General features: G+C 38.0%; 1 protein-coding gene across 1 annotated transcript in view; it reads right to left on the bottom strand.

Annotated features, from left to right (window-relative positions):
* The window catches only part of Fmn2 (formin 2), a 311,596-nt gene that overhangs the window by 30,026 nt on the left and 257,057 nt on the right, over window positions 1-24,513 (bottom strand). The window contains 1 exon segment of the mRNA NM_001427798.1: window positions 39-188. Coding sequence (NP_001414727.1) covers window positions 39-188 — 150 coding nt within the window.

Raw genomic sequence — 24,513 nt, 5'->3', positions numbered from 1 at the left:
CCAGTTTTAAATGCCATTGTGAAAATGAAAATACCTACCTCTCTTGCAGAATCAGTTTGTTCTCCTTTTTCCAAGAGTCTTTAAAGTCAGAGCTGAACTCGTGCCAAACACTGAAGAAAACATTTGGGGACACCTCCTTCTCTCCAAGTTTTGGTTTCATGAAGTAGTAGGCTGTGGTCTCCAAAAAGCTGTCAAAGCATACACACACATGGACATAAAAGCTATGATTACTTTCCAATATGGGCTATTCTCTCTCCATCCAAATGCTGATTTCATTCATGCACAATTGTTATTACTAAGATGATCCTAGCTCTACACACACCGACAGTAACTTCTAGTATGGGGTAACTGCAATATGGGATATTTCCAATATGGTATCTCTAATTCTTTGGGCAATTAGAATTTTAGTTGAAGATAAACGTGGTGGAAAAAATTGTCTCAATACTGAAAATTACCACTGGGCAAAATTCGACTTTCAATGAATCAGAGTGAATCTGACATATTTCAGGGATGAATAGTGGTCAACATGGGGATGTTATCGAGAAGTTGTGAAATTAAGCTTGCTCGCTCTATCTATCTATCTATCTATCTATCTATCTATCTATCTATTCTTTTGTTTCAGTTTTATATGAAAAACTATTTTTATTTACTTTACATCCTAATTGCATCGTCACCTCCCTCCCTCTCATCTCTCTTCCCTCAAATCCTTTTTTTTCCTCAGAGAAGGGGCGACCACCGATAGGTATCAACCAGCCTTGGCATATTAAGTTGCTGTAAGACTAGGTTATTACAAGGCAGCCCAGTTGGGGTAAAGGGATGCAAAGGGAGACACAGAGTCAGAGAGAGCCCCTGCTTCTGCTGTTAGGAGTCTCGCAGGAAGTAAAAGCTGCACAACTACATGTGTCGGGGGCCTAGGTCCATCTTAAACTCCAGAAATCCGTCAATGTAACTCATTATATAAACAAAGAAAAAACCCGCATGATCATCTCATTAGATGCTGAGAAAGCATTTAAAAAAAATCCACACTGTTTCATGGTAAAAGTCTTGGAAAGATCAGGAAATCAAGGCCCATCCATAGAGATAGTTCAAACAATATACAGCAAACCAGTAGCCAACATCAAACAGGAGAGAAACCTGAAGCAATCCCACTAAAACCTGGGGCTAGACACGGCTGCCCACTCTCTCCCTACCTATTCAATATAGTACTCGAAGTCCTAGCCAGAGCAATTAGACAACAAAAAGAGGTCAAAGGGATACAAATTAGAAAGGAAAAAGTCAAAATATCATTTTTAGATGGTATGATAATATACTTAAGTGACCCCAAAAATTCCACCAGAGAATTCTTAAACCTGATAAGCAACTTCAGCAAAGCGGCTGGATATAAAATTAACTCAAACAAATCAGTAACCTTCCCATTCTCAAAGGATAAGCAGTCTGAGAAAGAAATTAGGGAAAGGACGCCCTTCACAAAAGTCACAAATAAAATATCGAGGTGTGACTCTAGCCGAGCAAGTGAAAGATCTGTGTGATGAGAACTTCCAGTCTCTGAAGGAAGAAACAGAAGAAAAATCTCAGAAGATGGAAAGATTTCAGGGGATAACATTTGAAATGTAAATAAATAAAATAGCCGATAAAAAATTAAAAAGAATTTGAGACATAAGCCCAGTATAATATATCCAGTGACGATCGAGATGTAAGCCGCTCTTCCTGCAAGTATGTCTGTGCTTACCTGATGGGCTTTAAAAAGAACTACATCTGTCTCACCCCATGTAGACTCACTGAGTATGTATCTGTAGGTACATTCCCATGCCATCATGTTGGCTGGGATTACCTGAACTCTCACGTGCGTGCGTGCGTGCGTGCGTGTGTGCGTGCGTGCGTGCATGTGTGTGTGTAACACATCATACCATCACCTCACAGAATTTGCAGACTATGATGATTTATCTCCCAAATAGGCTACCAGAGGAGTATGGTTCCTGAGAGCCACACATACAATCAAATTAGTATTGCCTCTTCCTGGAAACCAAGCACTGCTATTTCTAAGCATGTTGCTGCTCAGAGATAGCCATGCTATTCAACTCATAGTCAAAGGTGGCTATGAATTTTTGTTTGTTTTGTTTGTGTTTTGTTGTTACTGGTGCTGGTGATGGAACCTAGGGCTTTGCGCCTGCTAGGCAATTCTCTATCGTGTGATTACTTTCTTTTTGAGCTATCACACAAAAGCCACAGTTGGTCTGCAGGAATGCTGGGTCCTCATGGTAGTACAGCGCTTTGCTGACTCAGTTTCCCCAATCTCGCAGCTACCAAGATGATATGTTATGCTATGTTAAACCAGCAATGCAGAGTCTCTAAAGAGACTGCCCAAAACTGGCAATGCCAATTCCATTTCAAGTAATCATGGCTGAGTATTGGGGAATGTTTTCAAGTAACAACAATCTAGGCTCTGATAAACCTTATTGATGACAATCTATGGATCTGAATTTTATTTTTGTGTTTTCTATTAAGCCACAATTGAAGAACCTTCTGAGAAAACAGTATAAAGACCTCATCTTCTAAATGTCCACATTATTTTATAGCAAAAGTTTTAAAACGACTGCATAATTTGAATATATATTCACATAACTTGTATATATATGTATATATCCAAGATATACTATACATATACACATGTATATATACATGATATATATGTATACATATATATGTATGTACACCTGTATTTATGAGACTATAAATTATATATATATATAAAATATGAAATTGTACTTATTTCTTCTTTTTTTATTATTTGGAAAATCATGCTACCATATAAGTTTTTGTTTCAGGGCAAACCAAGTTTGATTTCTATATAGCAGAAATAGTACTTGTCGTCTGCAAAGGGAAAAGCTGTATCAGTCTCCTGTCATCATGCACTGACTGGCATCTGTAATAGTGTCTGGGTTTGGTGACTGCATGTTGGGATGAATCCCTAGGTGTGGCCGTCTCTGGATGGCTTTTCCTTCAGTCTCTGCCTCACACTTTGTCTCCATATCTTCTACTCTGAGTGTTTTGTCCCCCCTTCAGAGAAGGACTGAAGCATCCACACTTCTTCCTTCTTCTTCATGTGGTCTGTAAATTGTATCTGAGGCATTCCGAGCCCTTGGGCTAATAGCCACCTATCAATGAGTGCATATCCTGTGGTTTTTTTTTTCTGATTGGGTCACCATACTCAAAATGATATATTTAGTTCCATCCATTTGTCTAAGAATTTCATGAAGTCATTGTTTTTAATATCTGAGTAGCACTCCGTTGTGTAGATGTACCACATTTTCTGTATCCATCCCTCTGTTGAGGGACACCTGAGTTCTTTCCAGCTTCTGGCTATTATAAATAAGGCTGCTATGAACATAGTGGAGCATGTGTCCTTGTTGTGTATTGGAGCATAATTTGGGTATATGTCCAGGAGTGGTATAGCTGGGTCGTCAGGTAGTACTATGTCAAATTTTCTGAGAAACTGCCAGACTTATTTCTACCATGGTTGTACCAGTTTGTAATCACAGCAACAATGGAGGAGTGTTCCTCTTTTTCTATATCCTTGTCCGCATCTTTGCCACCTGAGTTTTTGATCTTAGCCATTCTGACTGGTATGAGGTGGAATCTCAGGATTGTTTTGGTTTGCATTTCCCTGATGACTAAGGATGTTGAACATTTCTTTAGCTGCTCTGTGGTCATTCAATATTCCTCAGTTGACAATTCTTTGCTTAGCTCTGTATACCATTTTTAATAGGGTTATTTGATTCTCTGGAGTCTAACTTCTTGAGTCCTTTTGTATATATTAGATATTAGCCCTCTATTGGATATAGGATTGGTAAAGATCTTTTCCCAGTCTGTTGGTTGCCATTTTGCTCTATTGAGATTATTCTTTGCCTTAAAGAAACGTTGCAATTTTATGAGGTGCCCTTTGTCAATTGTTGATCTTAGAGCATAAGCAATTGGTGTTCTGTTCAGGAAATTTCCCCCTGAACCCATGTGTTTGAGGTTTGTTCCCACTTTCTCTTCTATTAAATTTACCATATCTGGTTTTATGTGAAGGTTCTTGATGCACTTGAACTTGAGCTTTGTACAGGGAGGGTTGATATGGGGTTGGGGATCTAGCTCAGTGGTAGAGCGCTTGCCTAGCAAGCGCAAGGCCCTGGGTTCGGTCCCCAGTTCCAGAAAAAAAAAAGAAAAGAAAAAAAAGCTATCATTTAAAAAAAAAGAAAGGGTTGATATGCATTCTTCTACATGCTGACTTCCAGTTGAACCAGCACCATTGGTTGAAAATGCTGTCTTTTCCACTGTTTTAGTTCCTTTGTCAAAGAACAAGTGACCATAGGTGTATGCGTTCATTTCTGGGTCTTCAATTCTATTCCACTGATCTACCTGCCTGTCTCTGTGCCAATACCATATGGTTTTTATCATGATTGCTCTGTAATACTGCTTGAGGTTAGGGATGGTGATTCCCCCAGAAGTTCTTTTATTGTTGAGGATAGTTTTCAATTCTGTGACCTCTACTTTGTACGTTTGCTACAGAGGAGCCCAATATGTGAGGTCGTAATAGGTTATCCACCCCCTCAGCTATCTTGAAGGATTTTGAACGTTTTCTCACAAAGGAACTCGGTATAATGGTAAGGACATATGATTTAGGATGAAAAGGTGTGGAAAGTTGGGGTCCAACTCTAACTACATGATGAAACCACTTAATGCCATTTTTCACCAACAACAGAGAGATTATAAGCAATTATGTCATATCATGAGGGAAAATCTCTCATTTCAGAAGCTGCAAGGTATCTGTAGAATATTTTCACATAAATTCATCTCATTTTACTTGACTTTATATTACATGGTAAACATTTATATATAGTTAAAATTTTTCTAAATTAAAACTAGTTCTATTATGACATATTTCTTTTATTTTTCAATGTTTGTGTGTGTATATATATATGTGTGTGTGTGTGTGTGTGTGTTTGTATATGTTTTACGTACACATGTTCATGTGTGTAAATGTTAGTGTGTCACCTGAACCTAAGACGTACTATCTAACAAACCCTGGTGGCCTGTCTATCTCTATTCTCCTACTGTTTCCAAGGTACCAGATCGATGTGGTCATAACTATCTTTTACATGAATGATGGGGATCGGAAAAACTGATATTTTCTGCGAGGACATATGAAACATGATTGTTTAATTATGGAGAAGAAGACTTTTAATGTGTTATTACTTGTCACTACTCAGCAATGGAAGTACTACATTAGTGCGCCTTTGAAGTGCAAGTATGAGACTGTTCGAATTTCAAAATTACTGCTTTTACGTTTCTGAAAAAAATCATTCAATGAATTTCAACTTGGGGATTAGAACATAATTTGCACACACACACACACACCATCCAAACACAGAATTGGAAATCATTAATATACAAATGAAAGACAAAGTTAAGAAAGAATGCCCAGACAAAGCATTGTGAGAAGAGAGATCTCCCAGAATACCATTTTCTTCATTTTCTGTTTGACATGCATTGGTGAACATGGGCCCTCCCTTACTAACCAGTGCATAACCAGTGAGATTACATTGGAGAAAATTAATTTTCCATTTGAGAACATGTGTTTGTTGGAGGTAGCTTCTGGGTTAGGGATGGGAGCTCATCTCCATATCCCCTGTCAGTGATGAAATGCCATTAGCTTGGACCTCTGTAGGCCCCTGTGCATTGTGCCATCGTCTCTGTGAGTTCACATGTGTGTTATTCCTGCTGTGCATGCTTCCACCATCTCTTGTTTACATGTGCATATATATCAATTCCTTGTGTTTTGATGGCAATGTTCCCTTGCTGTTCCCCATCTCCCCGACTTTGTTTGCTTGTTTGTTTTGGAGAGAAGCTGTGTGTGTGTGTGTGTGTGTGTGTGTGTGTGTGTGTGTGTGTGTGTGTAGCCTTAGACGTCGTAGAACTTGCTCTATGCACTAGGTTGGACTTGAACTCAGAGATCTGTCTGCCTCTGCCTCCTGACTGGCAAGAGGAAAGGTGTGTGCCACCACTACCCCCTGACTGTTGTAATTTTTCTGCTCCCTCTTCTCCCTCTTCTTCTGTATGGTTCTCTGAGCTCTGATGGGATGATTTTATGACTGAGTAGCTTGTGTTCCCTCACTCTCTGCAAGCTCTCCAGTTGTGAGTCTCTGTATTAGTTCCCATCTCCTGCAGGAGAAAGCATGTCTGATGCTGATTGAATGAGAAGTTTATCATATTTGTGATTTATGTGAGAAAATCCAGCCCAATGTGGGTGGCGTTTTCCCATGCTGGGGTGGTGGTCTTGGGTACTATAAGAAAGCAGGCTGAGCAAACCACGAAGTGCAAGCCAATAGGTAGCACTCTTCCATGGCCTCTGTACCAGCTCTGACTCCAGGTTCCTGTATTGGCTCCCTTTGATGATAAACTGTAACAAAGGGTAAGCAAAATAAATGCTTTCTTCCTCAAACTGCTTTTGGTCATTGGGTTTCATCACAGCAATAGTAAACCTAAACAAGAAATAGACTGAAAGATTTTAAAGAATTTCTGTATGATTATGATCAGTAAATGTTTGACATTTCTTGGGCAAAGTGGTCTTGAGTAGAAATAGTTCAAGAAGCCCTGATATAGATTGGTAAAAACAGAAAGTTATCTTGGCATGTTTTTCACTGAAAGTTCAGTAAAACTGCTTTCATATGAAAGTAAACAAGAGAAGACGGCTGAAAGGAAAAGAGCTAATCAAACTTGTAGCATAGTGCAACCAGCCTTACTCACTTATCCCAGAGTCAGTGAACGTCAAGGTAAACAGTGCACAGCATGTCATTATGAGAAAAACTTCAAGTCATCACAGAGATGTAAAACACACACATACATTTTATACATACATATATATCCACATACACATGTATATATGCCTAGTAAAGAAGGTTCAAAACATGTAAAACAAGAAACTAAAATATATGCCATACTTCCAAACATCCAAAATTAAAACTTAGCAGAACTAAAAGAAAAGATAGCCAAATACTGAATTAGATATTTGAACAAGTTTTGGTCAAGAATTGATAGAATTACACACACACACACACACACACACACACACACACACACACACACACGTTTAAATGTATAACACTCTTAAATAAAATCATCAAAAGAAGATCTAATTGGCAGCTGAAATTGCAGTTAATGGTAAAATTTACAAGAGCACACAAACCAACCACCAATGTAGATCACATGCGGAGTCTAAGTGTTAGTACCCCTCAAAGGATTGAAACCCTCAAGAGAAATATCCAACTACAATGGTAATACATTGTGAAAAAACTGAAAGCAGCATATATAGGAAATCTTTACCTCAAAATCAACAAAAGCCATTATAAATGATAGCCTAAGTCAAAACAGAAAATTACATGCAACTGGGGAGTAATTTAAAAGTAGATAAGATGAAATGGATGGGATGCAGGTAACACAGGAGGCAAAGCTCACTGCTTTAAAATGCTTAGATTACAGAGGGTAGAAATGAGCCTTCCTACTCCAGAAGCTATAGAAGGACAAATACAACTCAGTGGCATTAAAAAAACTCTGCTTAAAAAAACTACAAAGAAACCAAACAAACTAAACTACAGAAAAAAATGTGAGAATTTACTTAAAAAATAATAAAATGAATAAATCTCTATTAAAACTGATTTTAAAAAACAGATAAGATATAAATTTCTAATACTAGTGATCAAAACTCAACCACTATTGTCAATTAAATGAAAGTAAAATGATAAAATATTATAAGTGATCTTATAACTATAGACTAGATACTAAAAAAAATAAAAAATTCTTTAAAAAATAAATCTGACAAATAAGGTAGATTTTATAAATAACTTTACAGCTAAGAAATTGAAATTGGTTTTAGCGAACTAATTTTTAACAAACAGGCAACATTTTCATAAACTTATATTTAAAATCATTACCATTTTCCAAAAATTCTGGTGATGCTACTTCACAGAGAAAGTGTTACTAAGTATTTGATAAATAAAATCAATTTTATATAAACACTTTTTTTACAAAACCAGAGTGAAGGTATACTTTATAGCTTATTTGTGAGACCAGAATTACCCTGATTTTACAATTAAAAACCAAAACAGACATCATAAAACAGAAAATATACTTATATATTCATTCTTTTTTACTATTAGGGAAATCATTCTTGCTAAGATATTACTCAATATGATATACTACTTTCTAGAATGGATAATTTTATAACTTGCCATGGCAAGTCAGAACTTTTCCCAATGAAACAAAATACTGCTAACTCTTGAAAAGCAACTAGTGTGGTTTTCTACATTAACAGAATACATTAAAATTATATCATAATTTCACAAAGTAACTTCAAAAACTTCAATGCCAATTTTAAAAAGTTGATGAATTTAACATCCAAAAATAAAAATTTATTCAAAAGAACACACTTGAATAAATTACCAGGCAAATCACAGGAGAAAATACTGTCAATCCACACATCTTGCCAAAGATTCTTGGAACCTGTAGAGAACTCACACCAATCATACATAAATAAACAAAAGAATAGAACATTATACAGAATATTTGAACAAACAATGTGATGGTTTGTATATGCTCAGCCCAGGAAGTGGTGCTATTAGAAAGTGTGGCCCCGTTGGAGTAGGTATATGACTATGGGTGGACTATAAGACCTTCCTTCATCCTAGTTGCCTAGAAGCTAACATTCCACTAGCAGCCTTCAAAAGAAGATGTAGAACTTTCAGCTCCTCCTGCACCATGCCTGCCTAGATGCTGCCATGTTCCTGACTTGATGATAATGAACTGAACCTCTGAACCTGTAAGTCAGCCCTAATTAAATGTTGTCCTTTATAAGACTTGCCTTGGTCATGGTGTCTGCTCACAGCAGCCAGACCCTTACTAAGACAAACAGTAAGCCCATCAACATTTGTCCAACATCATGTTTCTTCAAGGAAATGTAAATTAAGATAACAAAAGGGTGATGCTTCTAAACTATAGAGCCCTGCTAACAAAATCACAGACCATGGCAGAAGTTGATGATAACAGATGAAATACAGCCTGTTGCTTTTGAAAGTATAAAATGTTAAACAATTTTGAAGACGTTCAAGGGTTTAGAGAACTAAATGCATGTTTCAGATGACTCTCCCCAATATAGCCTCATCCCCAAGATGAATTAAAATGTCCACAGAAAGAGCATTCACAATAACCTGAAACTAGAAACCACAATGTCCATCAACAGGAGAATGGGTAAACTACTATCTATGAACATGATCGAGTATTGCTTAGTAATATAAAAGATACTATAGTAATACATTCACATGTAGAAGAAGATGAAGTAAAAATTATACATGTCGTATGATCCCACTTATGTTAAGGCTGAGTATATGCAAAGTTAACCTAAATTGGCAGAAATCAGAACACTGTTCCACTCTCTCCATGCTATGGAGCAAATAGGTTGAGACCACCGAATGGTTCTCTAAGGCAGGTGGCAGTGGTAGTCATGAAAATTATTTAACTATGCATCCAAGAGTAGTTTGAACTGAAGAATCCTCTTGCTTTTGTCTCCAGTACTGAGATTACTAGTGTGTCTCACCATGCCCAATAAACTGTTTTAGAACATGTATTGGTAATCATTTCCCGAAAAGAACATTTAAGTTTATTCTATATGATGTATAAATTATGTCTGATTTAAAAGAAAGTATATAAAAAGAGTAGAAAACACTGAGCTGGGTATGATGTTCATCCCTGTAATCTTGACATGTAGAAAAGCCAAGGCATGAGGATTACTGTGAGTTTTACGCTAGTCTGGGTTATATAGTGAATTCTAGGCTAGTCTGTTAAAAAGTGAGACCTTGTTTCAAAATCAAATGCTGGAAATGTACATTTTTTTCTAGTTTAGGAATGGAAAATAGAAAACTAAATACATACAAGCAGTCATTTTCTACCTGTAGTAGATTCTTTGTCTTAGTCAAACAAATATGGAAATAATAGGGAGCACATATTAATAAAAAAAGGTAGTGGAAAGAAAGAACAAGACCATGAAAGAAAAAAAGAAAGGAAGAAAGACTGAGGCTTGCTCCTGGGCTAATCTATTAAAAGACGAAAGCAAGCTGGAAGAAAACCATGGCTTTGCAGACCAATAAGAACCTGCCAGGAACATACGCCCAGGAACCAGATGAAAACAGTTGCCTGGGACATGCTGGAGCATATTTATAAAACAACAGAGCTGTAAAAATGAATTTGAAATAGGAAAGACTTGGTGAAGAGGAAGCAATAGAAGTCATTGAAGAACATGAAATTAAAACTGTGTTAAGTGGACAACTTAACACACAGAGACTGGACTAGAAGTAACACAATGGTTTGTAAACATGACATGCAATCCTGGTGGGGAATGAAATACAAAGAATATTTTTAAAATCAGAGAATATGAAGGGAAAAATAGAGTCAAAAGTACAGAAGACAAAGATACTCTTGCGTATGAATGATATCCCTTTAAAACCCGAATCCCTAACAAGCAGTGGGTAGTCTAATGGTCCACAAGTGAGAGAGGGAAGTGGAGGCAGGAGGGGCAGTGAGGACTAAATTAAAGTTAGTATTTAATACCTACACAAGCACAAAGAGCACAGTATGGAAGACTTCGAGGGATATTAGTTCATGAGAAATGTGCAGGAAATAGATTCCACTCCAACAAAATGGCAGACAATGGCACTACCTTCTGGCAAGAATGGTAAGAGCTCACGCCTGGACTGCAAGTGCAGGAAGGAGTCACCCATGTTCAGTACTTTCAGTTTTGTCTACATAATAGTGTTGTCACAAGTCACCCACGTACATGGACAGTTTTGTCCACATAGTGTAGTCACTAAGTGTGTAGTAAATTCATTGTGAAAACAGTAGGAGAGATTAGATGATCACTAAAGACCCTTGAAAGAGTCAGATTTATGACTGCTTGGAAGAATGGTTTAGTTGAGTTCAGGGAGAAATAGTCAAGATGTTCTGGAGTCCTTTACCACAGAAAAGCCAAGGAAGGTTCCATTGGTAAGCTCATTTTGTGTGTGTGTGTGTGTGTGTGTGTGTGTGTGTGTGTGTGTGTGTGTGTTGGGGGGAGTGACCATTACTCTTGTTTTCTGTGGTGAGACTCTCTAGTGATATAGAAGAGTAAAAACAGCACCTACAATGATCTGGCTTACACCAACCAGGTTTAAATATGTGGGCTCACTGCGACCTGTGACCTGTCTTGCTTTGGATACTGGTGAACTAAGGAATCTTGCCTTTCTTTATAGACCAGGGTGCAGAGCAACACTATATCCAAGGAAGGTAAGTTTTTCCTTAAACAAAAATGACTCAGAGAAAAAAGACCAAAGTCTGGTGTTTTATAAATTGTAAAGAGTTAACATATGTTCACACCAGGATTCAAACCCTAGAAGTTTCACAAGAACAAATGACATGTTTCTTCTTCATAGAAGTCACCACATCACTCCCAGATGATCACACTAAAATGTATTTCAAGCACACATTCACACATTCTCAGGCACCTAGAATAACCTGCTACTGTGTAGGGAATACAGAACAAAGTAAAGAACACCACTGATAGAGAATAAGGAAAATTCAAGCTAAAGAGAAAATGCAGAATAAATGATCTATTTCCTTTAACAATTAAGATCCAAAGGGGAAGTCTAGGAATTCTATTTAAGAATTTTGAATTATCACAATGTTTCTGATAAAATGGCAGGTCACCTTGATGTCAAAGTGGGACATGTGATGTCACGGTGGGTCATTACATTGTTACAGTGGCACACTGTAATGGCGCACTGAAGCACTGTGTTGTCACTATGGAGTATTCTGATGGCAAAATAGGGCCAATGTCACAATGATCCTGAAGTCAAAATCAAAGTGCAGCACTGTGATGGAAAACTGTAGAGTATTGTAGTGAAATGATATAACACTGTGATGTCACAAGGGAACATTTGATTTCATCATGGAAAATGATCATGTCGCAATGTATCATTATGATGCCATAATATAGCACTGTGATGCCACAATTTACAGTGTGATGCACTACGTTTTATTATTATCCACTTTTATGATGTCACCATGGAACACTTTGATGTCATGATGATAGACTGTGATTATGCAATTGGCTACTGTCCTATCACCAAGGCTTAATGGAATGTCACATTGAGCCACTTATACAATGGAGATGCTACACTAGAATACTGTGATGTCACAAAGCACTCTTTTGGAGCTACAGTTGAGGACTGCCGTGTCACAGTGGGAGGACTATGATTATAAAGTGGGACACTAATGATACTGTGGAGTACTGGGATGTCACAACATGACACTGCGATGCCACAAGTGAGTGCTACATTGCCACTTGGGAAAATTTTTATGTCCCAGTGGAGCACCATAATGTCATCATGGAGAATTGTAATGTCATAATTAAGCACTGTAGTGCCACACTATCACTGTGATATCACATTGCAGGAAAGAAGGGGTGAGTGAGTGTGTCTGTATAGTGTAGATAAAGCCAAGCTGATTATGGATTGATAGCTGTTCAAATTATTTGTGAGGTATCAAGAAGATGGTTACATCATTCTGTTTATCTTTGCATATTTTGCCACGATGAAGAAATATTTTTAAAATTGGCAACATGCATGCAGATACAAAGCACAAAACCATAATGAATATAAGCATATTTTTAAATTGTAGAAGCTCTTTTAATTTTAAACAAAAAGGTATTATAGAGGTATTTTGTGTGTGTGTGTGGGGGGGGGGACATGAACCGATCCTATAGACAAGTTATCTCTAAGAAGCCTATAACCATATTCCTGATTGTATACTTGCTTTTCCTTAAGCTCCTCTCTTCATAATAAACCTTGTATTAATGTTTATCAAAGGCTCTTAACAGACCCCAACAGTGCTTCACAAAGGTGACAGTCTATAATATGTTCAATATATTTAATTTATATTTGGTGGTAATTCTACTTTAAACACACAGTGGAAATCAGCCACAAGCTTTTCTGGTTCTGTCTTTTTGGAGACAGAACTATACTCTAACACTGCTTTGATCCCATAGGTTATTATAGTTTCAGTTGTTCATGTCATCTTGAATTAATTTTGGTAAGCTATATGTATCTGGAAATATATCTCTTACCTAGGTTTCAGTTTACTGGTATATATGTTTTAGAATCATTTCCTGACGATTCTCTGAATTTCATTATTTGTTTAGAATCTCCCTTTTTCATACCTAACCTTATTAGTTTGAGTTTCTCTCCTACTCTTTCTTGGTTTACCTGGATAAGGATTTCTCAGTCTTTCTCATCTGGTAAAAGGGTCAGCATTTACTTCATTTTGTTGAAACTTTGTGAGACTTTATTCAATCTTCATTTCTTTAGTTAATTGTCATGACCTTAATTAATTCTTCTTTTGGGGATTCTTTTTCTCCTGTTTCTTGGGTATATTGTTGGGATTTTTTAAGATTTCTAAGGTTAATCTGAGATTTTGTTACAAAAGGGTTAGGGAAAGGAATAGGGGATGTTTTATAAATTGTAAAGAGTTAACATATGTTCACACCAGGATTCAAACCCTAGAAGTTTTACAAGAACAAATGACATGCTTCTTCTTCATAGAAGTCACCACATCACTCATGGATGATCGCACTAAAATGTATTTCAAGCACACATTCATACTACATTTCATATATATATATATATATATATATATATATATATATATATATATATATATAGAGAGAGAGAGAGAGAGAGAGAGAGAGAGTAATGTTTGCTACACCACAAAGGTTGTTCTTTCATTTCTTCATTTGATTCTAATATTCTTTTTTTTTCTTTTTTTCGGAGCTGGGGACCGAACCCAGGGCCTTGCGATTGCTAGGCAAGTGCTCTACCACTGAGCCAAATCCCCAACCCCCTAATATTCTTTAATCTGTAATTTAAAATTCAACTCCCCCTGATTTCTTTAATGACCCATGGTTCATTTAACAATGTGCTGCTTGCAGTACCAGTCTGCTATTAACAATAGACAGATGTAGACCACAAAAGAGGATTTAGAAGAAATTTTGCATAGTCATAGTCATCTAACTTTTGAGAAAAATGTGAAAACCATACACTGGCAAAGGGACAGCCTCTTCAACATCATGCTGGGAAAACTGGATATTCATATGAAAAAATAAAACTAGATCCATATCTGTCACCCTGCATAGAAATCAATTCGAAAGCAAAGTCTTAATGTAAGATCTGAAACTATTTGAGGAATATATAAGGAAAACATTTCAAGATTCGGGCATAGTTCACAGGGTATGAAGAAATCAAGTTGGTAATGACCAGGAAGCTTCTTCCCTGCTGGCCAGCTTTATTAATAGCTGAAAGGTAATATAAATGGCTAGCAACATTGATTTGTCTGACTGTGCTTGATACACCCTCCATAAGAATAAACACATGACTATTACCATATGTCTGGTCAAGTAACCACTATTGGTAGCTCACATGGCATAGGGATGAAAATACTATTACCATTTTGCTAAAGAGACATATTATTGACTAGTATCCAAATTCTATCTTTATAGCTCTCAGGCCTTACCGGAGAAGCTTTTTGTGTGTATAGTAGACATTGGTAAATACAGAAAATAATACCCGATCAAAGGAATTAGTGTGTCTCAGAGTGCTCAGCCACACATGAGATGTCCATAACATATCCCTTTCTCATAAGCCTTAGAAAGCATCTGGGAAGAGGTATTAGAAGGGGAATAAGAGCCAGAGACCATGGAGGATTGGAATGAGGCTATGTTTCTGGACATGGCAAGAATGATACACTAATGAGCTCACCGCAGCTGCACAGAATCAGCCAATCAACATATCGGCTTAGAGGAAAAGGGGCTCATGAGGTCCCACACCAAGCTGATGAGTTATTGACTATTGATAGCTTCCATATAGGTATCCTTTTTCTTTAAGGGTGTGGCCAATCTCTCATGGATGGGCCCACTCTCATGCGTACATGAGGAGCACAAATTGAACTTGGTGTGTTAGAAAAACAGCAGCAGCAAAATTCAAAGAAGGTATAAGGCTCAGAGGACGTAGGGAGGTTGGGGGTCAGTCTGGGAAGGGTTAGGGAGAGGAGTAGGAGAAGAATATAATCAACGCATGTGTAAACTTATCAAAGGATTAATTTTAGATCACAGGCATAAAAAAGAACTTTCTGAAAAAGAATCCAGTAACTTAGTAGATAATCAACAATTTTTGAATAATTGTGCTGCATGATATTAAAAGTGGAAGAGAGGGCCTACAGAATTAAAGAAAACTCCTTGCTAGCAAGACTTCTGACAAAGGGTTAATAGGTAGAATATATAAAGGATTCTAAATGGTAAACACCAGAAAATCCAGCAGTCTAGTCAAGAAGTGAGCAAACACTATGAACAGATATTTTTTTAAGCATGAAGTAGGCATGGCATATGGATACACACACAAAAAAAAGTTCAACATTTTCACCATCAGAGCAATGCAGATTAAAACTGCACTGAAATGCCATTTCATCTCAGATAAAAAGGCTACTACTAAAACAAAGGAACAGAAAAATAAAAGCAAGGAGAAATGCTAGTGAGGGAGTAGGGCATGAGGACCAGGATACACTGCTGTTGGGAATCTACATTAATGAGTTCACTATGAAGAGAAAGCGCATTCCTCACAAAACTGCCATAGGATCCAGTTATGGTACACCAAGGAGTGTACCCTAAAAGTAAGGAGTTAACGTACTCCAGACACACCTGTTAAATCACATTTACTGTGACATTATTCATAATATCCAAGATATGGAGTAAGCTTACATATCCATCAGGAGCTGCAAACCGTAATATGTAAACACAGAAGAGATTTATTCTGTTATAAAGAATGAAATTCTTGTTGTTCGCAAGAAGATGGATTAAACTGAGGATCCTCATGTTAAATGAAATATCCAGAATCAGAAAAAAAACATATTTTATCATTCTAGAACATAGGAGTCACGTGTGTGTGCACAAATGCATACACACATAAAACAAGGAGGGAGGGAGGGGGAGAGAGAGATATCAAAGTGGGATTGTTGGAGAGGGCAACAGATAGTAAATATAGTTAATGTACACGCTATGTATAATACAAATTTCATTGAAGCCCTTTCACTGTACACCATGATGTACACTAATTGAAAGTTTTGAAAGCTTTTAAGTATAATCTATAAACAACTTTGTCTCCTGTACCTAAAAGGGTCTCACATCAAATTAATTTTACAGTCTTCTGGAAACTATACAGATGAAAAATTCCCCCCAAACTTTGTTTTCATTACAACCCAGAGGTGCAAGAAGTTACCCTAAAATAGCATTTTCTACCTGGTTTATGATTTCTATGGAGAACAATGTTCTTTGAAAATGAAACGCCTTCAATATTCTATAGTCAGTGGTTATGGCCAAAAGTTATTTCCCATCTGTAACCATGATTCACTTCCAGTCGAGTATTAGGTATAGAACCTTGAATGGAAGCCTAGCAGTTTTGGGGGTGTCTAGTCTGTTACAGTCCTTAGATGGGTGCCACTGCATCCATTTAACTCATGTCAGTGCAAGGCATCACCATGCCCATGCTTTGTGTATGGCAGGGCAAAGACAAAGGAAAATATCTCTATTCCAAGACTTTCTTTAGAAAAACTTGCTAAGCCCTTGGTTAACATGGCATGGTTTTCAGGCTGTCACATATACATTGGTTGCCTAGACATGGACTGCTCTCTCTATAACTGTTCCTCTGTAGAACAAACAAATTCCTCCCAGTCACAGAAATTGATAAGCTGTTTCCAATATGTATTCTTCAGCAACCAAGGGCAGAGCTTTCATTCCGCTATAGCATAAAAAGTGCCCTGAAACAATCGACAGTCGTTGACCTAAAAACTGGCCTCCGAATCCTGAGGGAGTTTGTCTTACTTGACATTTTCCTTGGTGATGTCAGATAGCCTTCCTCTTCCGATGGCATAACATCCAATCTTACCTGCTGGCTCCTTGTGCCCACGCCCCTGGCCTTCCACTCTCCTGGCACTGTTGTTTCCATCTCCCTGGTGGGTGTCCATGGGACTCTCTTTTGTTTTGCTTAGATCTTTGTTTAGGTATTACTCCACCTAGATGCTCAAGAGAAGTCGAAGGGTAACCCTGAACTCCTTTAAGATAGCCCTGGCACAGTGCTTTCTACAACTCACTGGTGTTAACACAGCAAGAGCTATTTTATGTAGTAACTGGCCTCACCTCCATGCCAGTTTTCTGTCACCACAATAAATTCATGAGAGACTCAGTTTCTAAGGAAAAACTTTAAGTCTAACGTAAATAGGACCTACTGTGTTTGGGGCTGCAGAGGACAGCACCCCATGGTGAAACATACATGCTAGAACAAGCTTCACAGCCCCACAGAGAGGCCACAGAGCAGAGATGGTAAGGGGAAGGACAGAGTCTCATTAACTCCTCCAGAGGCGTGCCTTCAGTGACTTTAATTCCTCTTACTGGGATCCTCCTGTTAAAAGACCATGACTTCTCAATAGTACTATAGTTGTTCTTTAACATATGGACCTGTAGGAGACATGTTGGTTTCAAATAATATCAATGATCTCTCTTCATAAAAACTCCAACTGGTACTAGTGAATTTCTCTTTTATGTTTACTTCTTTATTATATTACCTGCACCTGAAGAATACCTGGCAAACAGGGATTGATTTATTTACTAACTTCTTAAACAATCATTGTCTGCTCACCAATCTTCTAGGAGGGAAAAACATGATTTTATAGGAATTTTGTAGTGGAAGAAATCTTTGATGTATTGTCTTTTATATCCTAAGGTTAAAAATCATGGCCTATGGATTTCAATGACTATGATTTTGATGGTGTAGAAAGGTTCTTCTCCTAAACTTTGTCACTTAATTTCTGGAAAAGATATGACAGTGTTCCTTACCTAGACTCACCCTATGAGGATCATTTGAGTTCAAGTGCATTGTGTGATGGATGGGCTTCATAGTGTTGCCGCATGCACAGGAAACTCGACTATGCTTAGGCTATTCCTGTGGCAGACAGTACAGAAGGCTTTTGTTTTGTTTTTTGAAAAAGGCTGACTTTGAAGTCACTGAGAGCCACCTGTTCCAATCTCCTGAGTGATGGGATTAAAAGCATGAACCACCGCACTCAGCCTAAGAAGCCTTTCTACTATTCCAGCATGTTCAGAAGAGGATAAGGTCCTGATACACCTTTCACATTGAGAAGCTTAGGAGAAGGTTGTTTTTCCTCTATTATACCCACCATTATTACAAAGTTGAGCATGCCATTTGCATATATTAAAAATGACATCACTATATCAGTTAACTAAGGGATGGTGCTCTGGTGCTACAGCTGGAAGATAATCCTTCCCTGTTTACTCATCCCTACAGCTCCTTGCACTTGATTAAGAAAGAAAACATTGAATATAACCTGTCAAGAAAAGTTCTCACTTTATTTATGTGAAAAAATGATTTATTCCTGTAATCTTATATAAAAGATGAAAAATAAGGAATAATATGCTGCTGTGATTCTATTTAATGAGCTGATTTCATATTTTTTGTTGTCATAGGTGTTATTCATAACATGCACACACACACACAGGCATGCGCATGCACGGGGGGTAGCAAGAGTGCTAATTTTAGGCTAACAGGCATCATGGTTAAGAGCTAAGCAATGATGCTGGCTGAAAGGATCACATCTGTTCAGTTCAATCCCACCTTCATCACAACATGGCCAAAGCTGTACTTAACAGTAAAGCCAACATCTCAATTCAGACATGAGTTCTTCATTCCCTCTTGGGTTTGCAAACACTGCACAGACAGGAACAGGCAATTCATTTATTCCCTGTGGTTCGAAAGTTAATGTCAACAATACTTGGGACTAAAGTCCTACGTCCAGTCCACGACCCGAATGCCAATGAAGCATTTCAGGATATTTTGGGGCCCTTATATTTGTACTGGGGGTGCAGTGGAGTGTATAGCGAGGCTGTTTCTCATGCTCACTTGTACGGTTAGACTAGCCTTGTAATGAGTCAGCTATGGAGTTCTAGCCGAGACTCAGCAGACCTTGGGGTCAGCCTTCTATTTTGGTTTCCTTATGACCTTTGCTTTTACTTTTCCCTCTTACTATCATTCTTCTTTTGAAGTGTATCAGAAAGGCCAGATTCTGCTGAGTTTATACCCATAAAGGGAATTGCTTGTATAATTCAATTCAGGCCATCCTGGAAGAACCAAGAACACAAGGCATCTAGATATTAACGAAGGAATGTATTGTTTAAAGGACTGCTGAGAATCATCTGCATAAATCTTCCATCGCTTGAACCTTTTTGTTATTGTGTAATACTGGATTTTGTAATATTATTCTTCAGAACAAACTAAAATCTCCAGAGGAAGGTCTATTTTCGGTTAAAACCATCCACAGACAAGTACAATTTCTGGAACATGAAAAGTACCACGCCCATGTCCACCTCATTCCCTCGGCCCCGTAAGCAGTTACATGAAGTGTTGTATTTTATTACCCCAAAGACCAAGAACAAATCCACTTTTTTTCACTACTAAAGAACTTTGAGGGATGGTCCATGTCTTCCTTGCTTATTATTTTGCCCCAGGCATTGGAAAATTAGAGGAACTCACTAAGGCCGGAGGATAAGCTGAATTTCTTTTCTCTTAACATGAAAAAAAATTATAATACACATACCTTTAGGGACCCTGTGATCTCAACTGCTCTTAGAAAAATGTTGATTTCACAGAGGAAAGTAAATGAGCTCCTAAGAATAGGTGGTGAGAGAGAAATCCTAATGGGTTTTCACATGCTGATTGCCTAAGCTGACAGTTAAGGTAGGCTCTGTCCTGATTCTAAAGACCCAAGAACAAGCAGCCAGAAACTCCTAAAGTAGGAACAAAATGGCAGCTATGGCTGACACTGCCAGGTTAGTTTGTTGATTTGTCTAGATTGACTTTTCTTTGTGTGCTGAATTTTCAGAATAGAAAAAGGTGGAAAGCTCTGTTTAGCATCTCATTTCACTAAATGACATGATTTCCACTACTCAACCCCCGCCCCCCCTCCCACATCCTTCTTGTACCTTCAGCTCCAATGGGGACACTTTTATCAAATCTCAATCCAAAGAAAATTCATGCAGTGTGAGGCCTTTATCCTAATCACCATTTCTTTAAGGACCGCACACATCCCTTGTCTCCTATTTCCAGTCTAACACATTCTCCCTGGGTTGTTTTCTTTCTCTGATATTTAACATAAAGATTTCCCCATTAAAATAGATGTCTTCTAAATGCACGAGCCTCCTGGGTGAGACCATGATTTCTGTGTCATTCTTTATAATTTAATACTGTTACATAGTTTTAATCTGGGTTCAATCCCCTGCTTCCGTTCTATTCATTTGCACGGGTCCCCAGTGACATTCTGTCTCCACCTGGTCTCACCTCACATCTTACAGTTTTAGAACACATCACTGCTCACACTTGAATGGGAAAATAAATTTTTGTTAGCTCAGGTTATCTATTTGGTCCTTTTATATGGAAGCTATGTTAAGAGAATTAGATAAATTGTTTCTCTGCCCTCAGTTCCTGAGAGTTCTGGGTTAACCATTTCATGTATCTACTTTCAATCGTTTTAAGAATAAACTATAAATCTATGAAGTCACTCAAGATGGCTCCTACATAATTTCCACCCAGTTCCCCCTACTATTAGCATCTCACATAACTATTCTATCTGTCAATGAAAAAAAAAAAAGATACCTGCAGGAAGCATTTGGAATTTCTGAGTCAAGTGATGAGCATAGAGAAACAGGAAGGGGTGCTTACCCATTCTGGCACTGCAGGAATAACTCATAATAGGCTGACTTAGCCACATAAAATTTAAGATAATTTATATAAAAGTCCTGTGCTGTCTCGGCATTGGGAGGGGACATGGAAAGGAGGGGAGGAAATGAAACAACGTGTGTTCTCTAACCACAATAGGATCATTTTAAAACTCAACACCATAAAGACAACAGGAACACAATTGAAGTCAGTTCTAAACAATGGACAGCCATTCGGTATTCCTCAGCTGTGAATTCTTTGTTTAGCTCTGAACCCCATTTTTTAATAGGGTTATTTGTTTCCCTGCGATCTAACTTCTTGAGTTCTTTGTATATTTTGGATATAAGGCCTCTATCTGTTGTAGGGTTGGTAAAGATCTTTTCCCAATCTGTTGGTTGCCGTTTTGTCCTAACCACAGTGTCCTTTGCCTTACAGAAGCTTTGCAGTTGTTCAACATCTTTAGTCATAAGGGAAATGCAAATCAAAACAACCCTGAGATTTCACCTCACACCAGTGCGATTGGCTAAGATCAAAAACTCAGGTGACAGCAGATGCTGGCGAGGTTGTGGAGAAAGAGGAACACTCCTCCATTGTTGGTGGGATTGCAGACTGGTAAAACCATTCTGGAAATCAGTCTGGAGGTTCCTCAGAAAATTGGACATTGAACTGCCTGAGGATCCAGCTATACCTCTCTTGGGCATATACCCAAAAGATGCCTCAACATATAAAAGAGACACGTGCTCCACTATGTTCATCGCAGCCTTATTTATAATAGCCAGAAAATGGAAAGAACCCAGATGCCCTTCAACAGAGGAATGGATACAGAAAATGTGGTACATCTACACAATGGAATACTACTCAGCTATCAAAAACAACGAGTTTATGAAATTCGTAGGCAAATGGTTGGAACTGGAAAATATCATCCTGAGTGAACTAACCCAATCACAGAAAGACATACATGGTATGCACTCATTGATAAGTGGCTATTAGCCCAAATGCTTGAATTACCCTAGATCCCTAGAACAAACGAAACTCAAGACGGATGATCAAAATGTGAATGCTTCACTCCTTCTTTAAATGAGGAAAAAGAATACCCTTGGCAGGGAAGGGAGAGGCAAAGATTAAAACAGAGACTGAAGGAACACCCATTCAGAGCCTGCCCCACATTTGGCCCATACATATACAGCCACCCAATTGGACTAGATGGATGAAGCAAAGAAGTGCAGACCGACAGGAGCCGGATGTAGATCGCTCCTGAGAGACACAGCCAGAATACAGCAAATACAGAGGCGAATGCCAGCAGCAAACCACTGAACTGAGAATAGGTCCCCTATTGAAGGAATCAGAGAAAGAACTGGAAGAGCTTGAAGGGGCTCGAGACCCCAAAAGTACAACAATGCCAAGCAACCAGAGCTTCCAGGGAATAAGCCACTACCTAAAGACTATACATGGACTGACCCTGGACTCTGACCCCATAGGTAGCAATGAATATCCTAGTAAGAGCACCAGTGGAAGGGGAAGCCCTGGGTCCTGCTAAGACTGAACCCCCAGTGAACTAGTCTATGGGGGGAGGGCGGCAATGGTGGGAGGGTTGGGAGGGGAACACCCATAAGGAAGGGGAGGGGGGAGGGGGATGTTTGCCCGGAAACCGGGAAAGGGAATAACACTCGAAATGTATATAAGAAATACTCAAGTTAATAAAAAAAATAAAAATAAAAATAAAAAAAAAACAAAAAAAAAACAACAATGGACAGGTCAGGGAGAATGTCTCAGGGGGAAATAGAAGAGACTCTGGACCAAAACAACAATAGTTTAAGCAATGAACTGCAGTTAAACTTAGGTAAAATTTCAAAGCATCAAATGTTTATATTAAAAAAGAAGAGATCCCAAAAACAAATGGTCTATCCTAGGAAATATTTTCTACTATGAAAGGTATAATTCGGGCCTAAAACCTACAGAAGAAATACTATTTTTATTTTTATTATTTATTCTTAGAGCAGAAAAAATAAAAAATGGTAGCACAAATTTAAAAAACAGTAGAGATATAAAGCCAGATCTTCAAAAAGATAAATTAAACTTGTAAACTTCTAGCAGATAATATGTCAAATGCTAGTATAGAAATATGTAATAAGGGTTTTCATAGACATTCAATATAGCAATATTATGATCTATGCTCTGTCTACACATTTGACAACTGAGGAGAAACTGATCAATTTCCTAGAAGACGTAAGCTACCAATTCTCTCATAAGGAACTGAAGCACAATCTACTAATCACAGTCTACTAATAAATTAATCAATAGTTAATGATATCCCATTAAAAAACAGAGGGGATTTAGCTCAGTGGTAGAGCACTTGCCTAGCAAGCGCAAGGCCCTGGGTTCGGTCCTCAGCTCCGGGGGGGGGGGGGGGGGAGGAAGAGCCTACATGGTTTCAATTGTAAATTCCCCCAAATATTAAAAAAAATGATACCTACTCTGTGTAAATGTTCCCAGAAAATGGAGAAGAAACAGTTGCTAACTTGTGTTGCATGGCCAGCTTTACCCGAATACCCAGACAAAGGGAAAAGTATGTGACAACATTTGTCTTAGACATAGATAAAAAATTCCATTAAATACTAGTAAGTGGAATCCAACATGAATAAAAGTTATACAATATAGCCAGGAAAATTCCAGTTATACAGGAAGGAGTCCACATTTAAATCAAGCATAATATATATTTAAAACATGTAGTATTTATATTATACATGTAAAGTTCACAATAAAACTAACATGTGAGATATGAGGGCATAAACCTTGTCAACACGTATAAGATCTATGTGAGTCAAATGACTCAGCATTGCCATAGCCATGGATCCTACCGGGTTCAATGAAAACCAACCATATCTTTGATAAGCGATCAGATTCTAATGTGCATATGGAAAACCAGAGGCGCTATGCTAGCCGGTGTCTTACTGAAGTGTAATGTTCTGAGAGAGCTGCAGTGCCTGACTGTCAGACTTACTACAATGAGCACGTCAGCATTGTTGAGAAATAGACAAAGAACAATGAAAGATCTATTGGCAGAAACTAGACTCATACACATATGATCAATTCATTGGTGACAAAGCAGTTCAGTAAAATCAATAAAAAATGAGTTCTTCCAATAACTGCTGAGGGGACAGTTGGATGTCTATATAAAAAATTTTAAAAGAAACTGAAGAGACATCAGGCTCCCATTTTCCATGAGAACCAAAATGTTGAGTGGTTAATAATTAGTGGGGTGGTAAAAAAAAAAAGGTGCAAATTTGAAGGTGCTCTATTATTTGGGAAATAATAGACAATAGATAATAATAAATAAATATCATTAAAGATAGCATCTAAAAGTATAAAAAAAAATAAAGGGCATCGTCTTCACAGTAGCCATGCATATACACACATCTTTCACATTTTCATAGCTCACGTACTGGAACAGGAAAACCAGAATTGACCAACAGACTTCTCCCTCTGTGCTTTGAAACTGACCACTTCCCAGGGCTAATAAGCACACAGGAAGGACACAGATGCACCTGCAGTTCTGGAAGATACAAGATCTTACCCAAGATGGCTGCCTTAAGGACTTCTCTTTGACAATGCCAAAAAT

This window comes from Rattus norvegicus, chromosome 13, assembly GCF_021556685.1.
Source record: "Rattus norvegicus strain SHRSP/BbbUtx chromosome 13, alternate assembly SHRSP_T2T, whole genome shotgun sequence".
NCBI classification, from domain to species: Eukaryota; Metazoa; Chordata; class Mammalia; order Rodentia; family Muridae; genus Rattus; species Rattus norvegicus.
The sequence above is the reverse complement of the archived record's forward strand: the minus strand, read 5'-3'. Positions and strand labels throughout refer to the sequence as shown.